Source organism: Phacochoerus africanus, chromosome 2 (assembly GCF_016906955.1).
Source record: "Phacochoerus africanus isolate WHEZ1 chromosome 2, ROS_Pafr_v1, whole genome shotgun sequence".
NCBI lineage: Eukaryota > Metazoa > Chordata > Mammalia > Artiodactyla > Suidae > Phacochoerus > Phacochoerus africanus.
In genome coordinates, this window is record NC_062545.1 from 219,778,166 (window position 1) to 219,791,570 (window position 13,405).

At 36.4% G+C, this 13,405-nt stretch overlaps 1 protein-coding gene across 3 annotated transcripts in view; it reads left to right on the plus strand.

The window, feature by feature from the left end:
• GLIS3 (GLIS family zinc finger 3) overlaps nt 1-13,405 on the plus strand; it is a 486,532-nt gene that overhangs the window by 12,246 nt on the left and 460,881 nt on the right. For 2 of the 3 annotated variants that reach the window (XM_047767694.1, XM_047767695.1), the window contains exon 2: nt 2,040-2,526. In XM_047767694.1, coding sequence (XP_047623650.1) covers nt 2,139-2,526 — 388 coding nt within the window. In that variant the 5' untranslated portion in view covers nt 2,040-2,138. Of the gene's footprint in view, nt 1-2,039; nt 2,527-13,405 lie in introns of those variants that run through there. The other variant, XM_047767696.1, reaches the window with a different exon arrangement.

Below are 13,405 nucleotides of genomic sequence, written 5' to 3' on the forward strand. Positions count from 1 at the left end.
CTGCAGTGTATGGAGGTTCCCAGGCAAGGGGTCAAATCAGAGCTACAGCTGCCAGCCTATGCCACAGCCATAGCAACACCAGATCTGAGCCGCCTCTGTGACCTATACCACAACTCATGGCAATGCTGGGTCCTTAGCCCACTGAGCGAGGCCATGGATTGAAACTGTGTCCTCATGGATACTAGTCAGATTTGTTTCCACTGAGCCATGATAAAGATGAAGAAAACATTCAAGATTTACATTGGCATTAATTTTTAAAGTTCTTCAACATAAGAACTCTCCCTCAGAATCAGCTTTGCAGAAGGCATAGTGAGTGCTTGATTTGAACATTAAATACTACAGGTTTCCCCTGCTATCTGGAAGTAAAGCATTCATATGAAATGTTTTGTCAGTTGAAACGGGGTGAAGTGAAGAAGCAGTTACCTGAGGACACTTATTGCTAAGGGATGCACAAAAATAAATCGAGATAAAGCACAGATGCTCACAGACACAGTTTAGCACTATGGTGGCTTGAAGCTAAGATGCTGAGTATAGTTACCAGGAAGGAACTTGATGGTGCCATTCTTGCTGCTTTGGATGAGTGCTGCTTCTATAATGGCCCCCTGCAAAACAAAAAAGCTGAATGTTCTTTTTGCTTTTCGCCTTTTTTCACAGAAGTGAAAATCCTCCTCAGATTTCTTTTGGTTAGTGGAAACAGATTCTTAGGTTAAGTCTTTTGTGAAAGTAAAGTCATGTAAGTAAACTTTTGAAAAGCAAGGGATACTTGGATTTTGATTTTCCAAAATGATTTAAAAAAACTCTTCACAAGTTTGACTTCTTTGATATCCTGTCCTTGATGATTTATGGAACATTCATTTGCAAGTTGAGTTGGAAATATTCACTTGAGACATTTGAGTAAATCATAGATAAGGTAGGAATCATACAGTTGAGGATATCTGGTTGTTACTACTTTGCGCTTAGTCTGTATTGCTTGTGTTTGTTCAGCTTTGGCTTCTTTCCATGATTATCATGTCTATATTAAAAAAATATAGATTGTGACTATTCCTGTCATTTATTGAGAGTAGTGGAACTTAATGACATCATTACATACATTTTGGGGAACTAATGCTCAAGGAAGGAAAGTGTCTTTCTTATTGATTTATAACCAGGGAGTACTGACATTATATACAAGTGGATGATGATGTCCTGTGTCCATGTCACTACTTTTGGTTCTCCCTCTGCCACTTGAGGAGTGAGGTGGTGGGATGGTAGATGGAAACTTCGTGGAATTACTGTCCACTTACCATGTGTGGTGCATGGTGAATATACTCAACTTTAGAAGGGTTGTTCTGTCCTTACGCTTTCCATAAAATGACATTTTGCACAGCCTCTTCCTTTCCTAGGATCTTTCTTAATGGAAAGTGAGATTATTGTGATGTTGATTCTTTTTCCATTCTTACAACTCAGGATCAGTATAGAAACAAGACTAATGCTACTATGAATATTTGGGTATATGATATATGTAGCTTCTGTGAGATTTCTAGGCCTGTATTTTTATCTTTTGTAAATCGAGGAATTGTAAAAATCTGAGATGGTTTAATCTCCTCATAATCTCATTTATAGGTTATATCAGCTTTTTGTTTGTTTACTGGAACCTTTGAAGTACTAGTCTCACAGCTCATGAACGGTTTCCCAGTTCACACTGTAGCAAAAATGAACTAGTACAGACATATCCTCTATGGAGCAAAATAAGTTTCATTTTGCTGGCGTTGTTAGATTGCTTATAGTTGCTAAGAGCTCTGTATTGGGAAGGGTTCAGTGGCCACCCCCCCGCCCCCGGCCAAACAATGCAGTTATCCATAATCCATGTCTACCCTGAATTCAGGAGGGGAGAGTGCTGCCAATGAACTATGTTTTCAATAACCCTGTTCTTAAATAAAAAATTTTGCTGAGAGTGCTTCTTTTCTTCCTCATGTGAATACTGTACAGGTTGAAAACTCACTATAACTTATTTTCTTTTTTACTTTTAAAAATGCCTGCCTTTATTTTTTTTTAAACAGGCGAATAAGCTACATCATGGATAACTTATTGGACTTTGCCTGAAAGGAGTCATTAGTGTCACTGGATATTTGACCAACCTGGCTACAGGTTTTTTCAGAATGAATGGAAGGTCATGCAGCATGAGTCTCCATCGGACATCAGGAACCCCTCAGGGACCTGGGATGGTCAGTGGCCAACATATTCCTCCCATCCGAACCCACTCGGGGACTCCTGGCCCCTCGTCCTGTGGCAACACACCAAGCCCTGCTATTGGAAACCTTGCTAACAGCCTCCATCTCAAGATGCCCTCAGGAGGAGGGATGGCTCCTCAGAGCAATATGAATGAGAGCCCCATCCATCTGCCTGCCTTGAGCCCCAGGAGACAAGTACTTACCAATGGGAAGCCACGATTCCAGGTCACCCAGGCTGGAGGCATTTCAGGGCCACATAGTTTAAAGCCAAAGCAGCAGGAGTTTGGAAGCCCTTTTCCTCCAAATCCTGGGAAAGGTAGGATTATATTTCTAGGATACTATTGTTTTCTTCCCCTAGTGTCTTCTCTACTAGCAAATCCTATGGAAAAATACATGATTTAATGTTGAGTCAAAGTTGATGGCTTTATAATGATATGTAGCTTTCTAGGAAAAGATGTGAATATGTACATGTATGTGAGGATGAGGGAGCCACAGTGATAAATGTGACATCTCATGGGTTGTTGAAACAGAGTGGAAGATGAGATAGAAAGATCAGAAACAGGGAGGTAAAGTAGATGGTGGTTAGCAAGGGCAAGAGCAAGTTTAGCATGATCCTGCCCTCTGGATATACAAAACTCTGACCTGGCTCACCAGGGGATGGATTCTGCAAGCCATGAAGGAGATGGGTGGCTAGAACTGCCACTATGTTAGTTGGGTACTAGAAGAAGGGTGGTTCTTGGAAGGAAAAGAATTAAAAAGGGAGAAATTTTTAATAGCCAGTAAAATGAGGAACTAGTATATAAAAATGATTAAAAATTATTCTAAGAGTAGAACCATAATTTTATAATATAGCTAATGACAAGAGAGAAGGAGGCTAGAAAAGTGTAATGAAAAGATGTATTTCCGTGCTCAAGAACTAGAAAAACTTGTTAATTTGAAATGCATAGAGAATGATTTTAACTAAAGAGTGTTTGAGTTACAAATTTTAGATTAAGGATAATTTTTGGAGAATAATAAGTTATTTGAATTACATGCTCTCTCTAGAAACTAATGTTGACTTAATGAAGTTATACTGCTAATTGATAAGTGTATTAGAAAAATGTGTATATCCCACGTATAATATAGCTTCGTTACCTAAAATAGCAAATTATATATCCCTTTATGTATCTTTATAATTTTAGTTTTAAATGTTTATACCACCAAATAAAATTACTGTTAGCTTGTGAATAGCCATTCATCCCATTAATTCATAATGTATACAAATACAGTGAATAATGATGTATATCATGCAAGTAACCCCAAAATTGTTTGTTTTAGTGTCTATATTTCTGTGTATGAAGAAGTTGGTTTCTATGGGTAGATTTTTTCAAAAACTAAATGTATGTGTAACTTTTTTCTTTTTTACTTATTTTTGTCTAGGTTTGGTTTTGAGTTGTTCATTTTTCAAAGCTACTAATATTTAGTATTAAGTATAGGAAACACTTTCCCTGCGGGCTGCATCTAAAATAGCTCTGTCATTGTCGAGTTGCTATGTTTATGGTGTGGCAAGTTAAGTTGCTTAATGTCAAGCTCATGTGTTTGTATTTTCAGGGTCTGAGGCACAGTAAAACTTTTAGCTCATGATTGACTAGTGAACTGTGGCTTGCTTTTATGTAAGTTTGTGTTTGAAGTCCTGACTGGCAGTAACGTGATAATATTAATGGCTTGCATTTATTATATCACAACTTAGCATGTCAGGCACCATGTTAAGTGCTTTCCAATGCATAGTCTCAGTTATTCCTCACAACAGCCCTGAGTTGTATACTATTGTTGATTAACTGATAATGGAACTAAGATCTAAAAAGAATGAATAACTTTAACACTGCCAAGGAAATAAGGATTTTGGGAATATTACTTTAATGATGACTAGAAGTGGTTATAATTATAATCATGGTTTATATAAAAAAAACCCTGAAGGTACTTAAGGAAAAATGAACTCTCAGGGTTAATACATCTTGGACCTCTCATGTAAAAGTTAGCACTGCTTCCTGATTCTCCTCTTTTCAGTTTTCTGACTCCTTGCTCAGCTTCCAGGCTTGTGGTATCTGTAGTGGATTTGTATGGTTGGTGCATGCTTGGGCATGGCTAAAGGGTTGAAGGCAACTGTATTATTCCTCCTAGCAGCTTGGATACCACCAGTGGTCTGGATGGTGTCATTAGTGGCTATATATGTCCCTTTCAGATCTTGGTTGACAATTACTAAACCAAGGCAGTAACTAGTTGAGAATGGTGATATAGGACTCTTTGAACTCCATTCAATCATTTGCTCAATAAATAATTATTGAGCATATGTTATGGGTGAATCACTATTTGGGGAATATAACATAATAAAACATAGTCCTGTTCCTCAAGGAGTTGATAATTCAGACAAATAAATGGGTAGTTAAAATAAAGCACAGTTAAGTCTCTGGAGAGATATACTTAGGGGGATTTGGAGGCTTTCCCAGCCTGTTCTTGAAAAGTGAATCTGAGAGGAGAGTGGGTTATCTAGGCAGACATCTAAAGGGTGAGCATTTAGTCTTAACAGTCATGGAAGAGTATGTCCTGTGCATGTGTGTGTGTGTGTGTGTGTGTGTGTGTGTGTGTGCACCCATGCGTGTGCACACTCATGCCTGTGAAAGAGCAGGAGCTGTCTGTAACTTACTTTGGGTATAGAGAAGTGCACACTCAAAAGCTAGAGGGGAGCAGTCATGGTGTACTTCATGGATTTCTATCTGGTTTCACATTGAGGGGAGGTGCATTGGTGGGAGATAAGACTGGAAAGGATTAAGCAGTAGCTTAAGGGTCATGAGTGACATACCAACGAGTCTGGATCTCTCTTGAGGACACTGGTGAGCTCTGAAAGGATTTTAACCTTGAGGACAATGTGCTAAGCGTGAAGTTGACATTTCTTCCTGACTTTGCCACTGCTTTCCCATGCCTATTGACGTGTCATGATCAAGAAGGATAAGTGTCAAAGAACCTGTGACTCTCTGGGTGTATTAGGGTTCTCCAGAGAAACAGAAACAGGAGGTATATTTATATCTCTCTATATATATCTCCATTAGAATAAGTTACCTAGGGATTGTCATATGACAAAATCTTACTTGAAGACTCAAAAATTTCCAGTGTAAGCCTCCTGAGAAACAAACTTGATTGTAATGTTTGTTATGTAAAGATTGATTTCTGCTCATATGAAAACTCAAATAACTGTGGCTTTAACATCGTAGGGTATGGTTCCCAAATAGTTTGCCAAGAGCACAGGGATACCACAGGAAACTCGGAGAGAGCCATGAGATACTTAAAAAAATTTTTTTTCTTTTTAGGGCTGCACTTGCAGCATATGGAGGTTCCAAGGCTAGGGGTTGAATCAGAGCTGTAGCTACTGGCCCATGCCACAGCCACAGCAACATCATATCTGAGCTGTGTCTGCAGTCTACACCACAGCTCACAGCAACGCTGGATCCTTAACCCACTGAGCGAGGCCAGGGATCGAACCCACAACCTTATGGTTTCTAGTTGGATTTGTTTCTGCTGTGCCACATGGGAACTCCTTAAATTTTGAAGGAAAGATGGGGTATGTGACATCCCTGAACACCAGGCAGACTGTTAGATTGAGGAGGTTCACAGTTTCAACAATAGATTGTAGTATGTTGCTTTTGATGATATTGTATCTTTGAGAAACTACATATTTGGTAGTTGTAATTTAAAAAAAGCAAGTAGTTTGTATATCCAGGTTCAGAGCAACATTATTCACAATAGCCAAAGGTAGAAGTAACCCAAGTGTCCATCAGTGGATGAATGGGTAAGCAAAATGTGTAATATCCATACAATATTATTCAGCCTTAAAGAGGAAGGAAATTTTGGCATATGCTGCAACATATATGAACCTTTAAGACATTGTGCTGGTGAAATATATGCCAGACATGAAAAGAAAAAGATTGTATGATTCCTCTTATATAAGGTTCCTAGAATAATCAGATTCATGGATAAATAAAGTGGAATGATGGTTACCGTGGACTAGGGGAGGAGAAAATGGGGAATTAATTTTTAAAGAGTATGGAATTTAGGTTTGGAAAGATAAAAAAGTTCTGGAGATAGATGGTAGTGATGGTTGTACAACAATGTGACTATAATTAATGCCTGAACTATATACTTAAAAAATGGATAAAATGGTAAATTTTATGTTTATGTGTATTTTACCACAGTAAAAAAAGCAAGTACTAAGTGAAAATCAATGTGAAATAGGAGATGGAGGTAGTGATGTCCAATTTGATTCCAAGGTTTGAGAAATAATAGAAGGCATAATAGAAATACATATCCTTTAGTAATTGTGGTCATTTAAAAATTAAATAAAATTCTTTTAAATTTATGTGTGTTATTTGGTTTCAAACAGCTAATAAGTTATTAGTACATAAATACTATTAAGGTGTTGACACCTAACTACTTAATAAATGGAATGGTTAGGTATTCCTTTTGGCCAAGGGGCACCATGAAAAAATTATTGAGAGACTAAGAATGCCATGAACTGAGAAGATTTGGGAACCTCTGTCATAGAAGTTCATTTTTCTCACACAAATTGCAGGCAAGGGTAGGTGATTGCTGCTGATGGTTAGAAACTTAGGGAAGACAGGCCCCCAAATCATGGAGCTTCTGTTAGTCTTTCTCTCTTGGTTGCACATTGGCTACCTCACTGTGGTACCTCTATGGATTCTGTTTTCTGACGAGGGTGAAGGAGGAAGGGAGAAGGACAATAGACAAAAAGGGACTGCTCCCCCGCAACTCTTTTTAACTGGCTTTCCTAGGAGTCCCACTCAACTATTTCCACTTAATTAGCCAATCATACATAATTAATTTCTTAAATAAAATCCATTTTTCATTCCTGAATGTATCTTTTAAAAAGTTAGATTTTGTCTTGTATTCTGTTCTATTATATCTTGCTTTTTAGCATTTGCTACTTTTATCTCTCTCTCAGGTAAGTTGAAATCTTGCCAGTAAGTTGCAGACATTATGGCTTTTCATCCCCAAATTCCTAAGCAGGCATTGGAATATGTTAATAATATAACTGAAATACATTAATCATAACTTAGAAATTGAGCTTTGATACAACAATATCATTTATATAGTTATATCTTAAAATATAGTTCATAATCAAATTCATTGTATATTTTATTTTACTTATTATTTATAATATAAAGCATTATTTTCTTTCCCCTTTTATAATCCAATGTCCTTTGTAGCCATTTATGTCCTTTTCATCCAGAGTATAATCAATGATCATGCATTATATTTGGTTGTCATGTTTCTTTAATGATCTTTAATCTAGAATGACCCTCTTCCCCTGCCCTTTTTTTTTGTGTGTGTTTCATGACAAAAATGTGTTGATATTTTTAAAGAGTTAAGGTCAGTTGTCTTGTCTGACATTCTGATTTGTCTCGTCTGACATTCTGATTGTCTCGTCATTTCTTCATAATCAGGTTCAAGTTAAATGTATTTTTGGCGGGAATACTACATAAAGAATTTGTGCATCCCCCATTACATCACAGCAGGAAGCACTAAATGTTCATTTGTCCTAGTATTTGTGATGCTGCTTTTGGTTGTCTGCCTAAGGTGGTGTTGCCAAATCTCTACATTGTAAAGTATACTTTTCAAATTTAATAAATAATCATTTCTGAATATTCTATTCTCTAACAGCCTTTCACAGCATCTATTGATGATCCTTGTCTAAAACAGTTATTACATCGCTGATTGTATAATGGTCGTTTTCTGATTTTATCATTCCTTCTTATGTTTATTAGTTGGTATTCTTCTAGAAAAGAGAACTTCTCTCTTTTCTTTTTTGAGAATCACTGCAGATTAACATACTCTTTTTAAAAATTTCCTGTGGTATAATTCATTACCATCTCTAATTTTTCTGCTGCTCAAATTTCCCCAGATTTGGCTAGTTGGGATCCCTTAAAGTCAATTCTTATGTACTTTTGGTATGTTCTCATGAAGTACTTTCTGGCTTTGAGACATAGCAAGATGATCTAGGCTCATTTGGACTTCCCTACCCCAGACCTGGAATCAACCATTTTCCCAAAAAGCTCAGGTCTCTTTTAATGGGAAATGATGTTTGGAAAGCTGGATGAAAGAATGTTCTTATTGGCTCTGGGGTGTTATTGCTTCTAGGTCCTTTCTGTGGGCAGAGTAAGGAAATATACCAGAACAACATCACAGAGTTCTTCCTTACACTTCCTCATTGCAAATTTGTCATTGAGTATCCCGGTTCTTAGAAACATGAGTGTATTTGTTTATTTTCTCTGTATTATAACAGAGAAAAAAAGTTACTTTTAGCTTTTTATTTCTAAGATACAGAAATTTGTAAAATGATTGCCTACTGCACATAAATTTTTAATGTGTTGAGATAAGACTTTTCATACTTACCTCTGCCACTGAGTGAATGTAGAGCACACTCTGCATTTGGCAACTTTATGGTCCTAGCAGAATTGGTGAATATAGAATCCAAGTTATATTGTATCAGTAATAGTGCTTCCTCCTACTTCCCGCTCAGTAGTTACAGATTGAAATCAGACTGGTAGACATGCATTCTTCAAAGCATCTGGGAAATCAGTTTTATGATCCCCACTTTAAGTACATTTGACACAGCCATTTAAATATTTAAGACAGTTTCACATTTACAGCACTATAGGACTATATAATTGGGAAGATTTTCATTGTAAAGGTTTTTAAAATTTTGTGTCAGTGCCTCTGACATTTCTTGTTTGGCTCTGCTGTCCTTGGAGACAAAGGGAGTTAGTTATTCATTAGCACTTGTGGGTTATTCATTATTGTTGGTCAGAAAAAGCAGAATAATATCAACAAAGGACACCAAACTAACTGGGATTTAAAAACTCTTTTATGTCACTTAAGCCTGGTGTCTGTTATAAAGACCTGGTCTCAGAAAAGTAATGTATAGTGTGAACCTGGAAGATGTAAAAACTTATGTACTTTAAATAATACACCAAGTTTTATTTTTATTCTTTATTGTTTGTGGTTTGCTAATTCAATTAGTTATAATGTGTAGCTCAGGTTAGAGCTTGAGCCATTAGTGGTTCAACTTGCTTCATATTTTTCCTCCATTGCTATATCATGAATTTTAAAGTACTGCCACTGATTTAAGTTACTTCCTAAATCATTCCTTAGCTTACATTAATCCCTGTAAATAACAGACCATGAAAAATACCTACTAACACCAGTGAGTAAACCATGTTGAATATAGTCATGTTAGAACAAGAGCAAGAATAGCAGTTGAAGATCCTATATTTAAAAAAAATTATTCACGTATAGTTGACTTCCAATGTTAGTTTCAGGTGTATAACAAAGTGAATCAGTTTTACATATACATATATGCATTCCTTTTTAGATTATTTCCCCATATAGGTTATTACAAATTATTGAGTAGATTTCCTTGTATTATACAGCAGGTCTTTATTACTTATTGGTTTTATATATAGTAGTATGTACATATTAATCCCAACCTCCTAATTTATCTCTCCCCTTGGTGTTTCTCCTTTGGTAGCCATTAGTTTGAATTCAAAATCTTTGAGTCTGTTTCTGTTTTGTATCATTTTCATTATATTACACATATTAGTGATCTGATATGATATTTGTCTTTCTCTGTCTAACTTACTTCACTTTATATGACAATATCTAGGTCTATGCATGTTGCTGCAATTGGCATTATTTCATTAGTTTTTATGGTTGAGTGATATTCCATTGTATATATGTTCCATATCCTCTTACTCATTCCTCTGTTGATGGGCTTTTAGGTTTCTTCCATGTCTTAGCTATTATAAATGATGCTGTACCTTCAATACTGGTTTTCTCTGGATAGATTGTTGGATCATATAGTAGTTCTATATTTAGTTTTTAAGGAACCTTCATACTGTCCTCCATAGTGGTTGCACCAACTTACATTCCCACCAACAGTGTAGGAGGGCTCCCTTTTCTTCACTTCCTCTCTATAATTTATTATTTATTATTCATAGGATTTTTTTTTTTGGTCTTTTTAGGGCTGCATACATGGCATATGGAAATTCCCAGGCCAGGGGTCAAATTGGAGCTGTAGCTACCGGCTTACAGCACAACAACATCAGATCCAAGCTGCATCTGTGACCTACATTACAGCTTATGGCAGCAATCAGATCCTTAACCCACTGAGTGAGGCCAGGGAACCTGCATCCTCATGGATACTAGCCAGGTTCTTAATCTGCTGAGCCACAATGGGAACTCCTATATTTATAGACTTTTTGATGGTGGCCATTCTGACTGGTGTGAAGTGATACCTCACTGTAGTTTTGATTTGCATTTCCCTAATAATTACTGATGTTGAGTTGAGCATCCTTTTCATATGCTTTTTGGTGATCTGTCTTCTTTGGAGAAATGTCTATTTAGATTTTCTGCCCATTTTTTTTTATTGAGTTTTTTTCTCTTTTTTTTTGGTATTGAGCTGCATGAGATGTTTGTATATTTTGGAAATTAATCCCTTGTTGGTCATTTTGTTTGCAAAGATTTCCCTTCACTCTGTGAGTTGTATTTTCATTTTTTTCTTATGGTTTCCTTTGCTGTACAAAAGCTTTTAAGTTTAATTAGATCCCATTTGTTTACTTTTTTTTTTGCTGTTTTCTTCTTCTTTTTTTTTAAATTTCCTCAATACAGTTTTTTTTTCTACTGTACAGCATGGTGACCCAGTTACACATACATGTACACATTCTATTTTCGCACATTATCATGTTCCATCATAAGTGACTAGACATAGTTCCCAGTGCTACACAGTAGGATCTCATTGCTAATACATTCCAAAGACAATAGTTTGTATCTGTTAACCCCAAGCTCCCCAACCACCCCCCTCTTGGTAACCACAAGTCTATTCTCCAAGTCCATGATTTTCTTTTCCATGGAAAAGTTCATCTGTGCCTTATATTAGATTCCAGATATAAGTGATACCGTATGGTATTTGTCTTAATCTTTCTGACTTACTTCACTCAGGATGAGATTCTCTAGTTCCATCCATGTTGCTGCAAATAGCATTATTTTGTTCTTTTTTATGGCTAAGTAGTATTCCATTGTGTATATATACCACATCTTAATAATCCAATCATCTGTCAATGGACATTTAGGTTGTTTCCATGTCTTGGCTATTGTGAAGAGAGCTGCAATGAACATGTGGGTGCATGTGTTTTTTTAAGGAAACTTTTGTCCGGATAGATGCCCAAGAGTGGGATTGCTGGGTCATATGGTAGTTCTATGTATAGATTTCTAAGGTACCTCTATGCTGTTCTCCAGAGTGGTTGTATCAGCTTACATTCCCACCCACAGTGCAAGAGGGTTCCCTTTTCTCCACGCCCCCTCCAGCATTTGCTATCTGTGGACTTATTAATGATGGCCATTCTGACTGGTGTGAGGTGGTATCTCATGGTAGTTTTGATTTGTATTTCTCTAATAATCAGGGATGTTGAGCATTTTTTCATGTGCTTGTTGGCCATCTGTACATCTTCTTTGGAAAAATGTCTATTCAGGTCTTTTGCCCACTTTTCCATTGGGTTGTTGGCTTTTTTGCTGTTGAATTGTATAAGTTGCTTATATATTCTAGAGATTAAGCCTTTGTCAGTTCATCATTTGAAACTATTTTCTCCCATTCTCTAAGTTGACTCTTTTTTTTCTTTTTGGTTTCCTTTGCTGTGCAAAAGTTTGTCAGTTTGATTAGGTCCCATAGGTTTACTTTTGCTTTTATTTCTGTTGCTTTGGGAGACTGACCTGAGAAAACATTTGTAAGGTTGGTGTCAGAGAATGTTTTGCCTATGTTCTCTTCCAGGCGTTTGATGGTGTCTTGTCTTATATTTAAGTCTTTCATCCATTTTGAGTTTATTTTGGTGCATGGTGTGAGGGTGTGTTCTAGTTTCATTGATTTGCATGCAGCTGTCCAGGTTTCCCAGCACCATTTGCTAAAAGCAAGCAGATAAAAAACAGGGCAACCACAAATCAAAACCAAACATGACATTCACAAAAACTGAAAAGAAAAATACTCAAGCATAAAATAAAAGGAAACCATCCAACCCAAAAAAGAAAAGAAGAAAAGAGAAACATAGAATCAACTGGAAAACAAGGTTTAAAATGACAATAAATACGTATATATCAATAATCACCTTAAATGTCAATGGACTAAATACTTCAATCAAAAGACACAGAGTGGCATATTGGATAAAAAAGCAAAAACCTTAATCTGCTGCCTACAAGAAACTCATCTTAGAGCAAAGGACACATATAGATTGAAAGTGGGGGGATGGGAAAAGATATTTCATGCCAATGGACAAGACAGGAAACAGGAGTTGCAATACTCCTATCACACAAAATTGGCTTTAAAATGACAGGCATTAAGAAAGACAAAGAAGGAGACTATTTAAGATGAGGATATTAAGATCATCAATATATATGCCCCTAATATAGGATCACCCAGATACCTATAACACATACTAACAGACATAAAAGGAAAAACTGATGGAAATGCAATAATAGTAGAAGACTTTAACACCCCACTCACATCAATGGACAGATCCTCTAGACAGAAAATCAGTAAGGCAGTAGAGATCCTAAATGACACAATAGAAAAGTTAGACTTAATTGACATTTTCAGGACATTACATCCAAAAAAGTCAGAATATATATTCTCAAGTGCACATGGAACATTTTCAAGGATTGACCCCATACTGGGGCAAAAAACTAACCTCAGCAAATTTAAGAGTAAAGAAATTACTTCAAGTATCTTCTCTGACCACAATGGCATGAAAGTAGACATCAACCACAGGAAAATAAATAAGAAAAAACTGACTACACAGAGATTAAACAACATGCTACTGAAAAGCCATTGGGTCAATGAGGAAATCAAAAAGGAAATTAAAAACTATCCTGAGACAAATGATAATGAAGACACATCCACTAAAAATCTATGGGATGCCAAAAAAGCAGTGCTCAGAGGGAAATTCATAGCAATACAGGCCTTCCTCAAAAAAGAAGAAAAATCTCAAATCGACAACTTAACCCAATACCTAAATGAGTTAGAAAAAGAAGAATATACCTTTGTTTTTATGTTCATTACTCCAGAAGATACATCTGAAAAGATATTGCTGTGATTTATG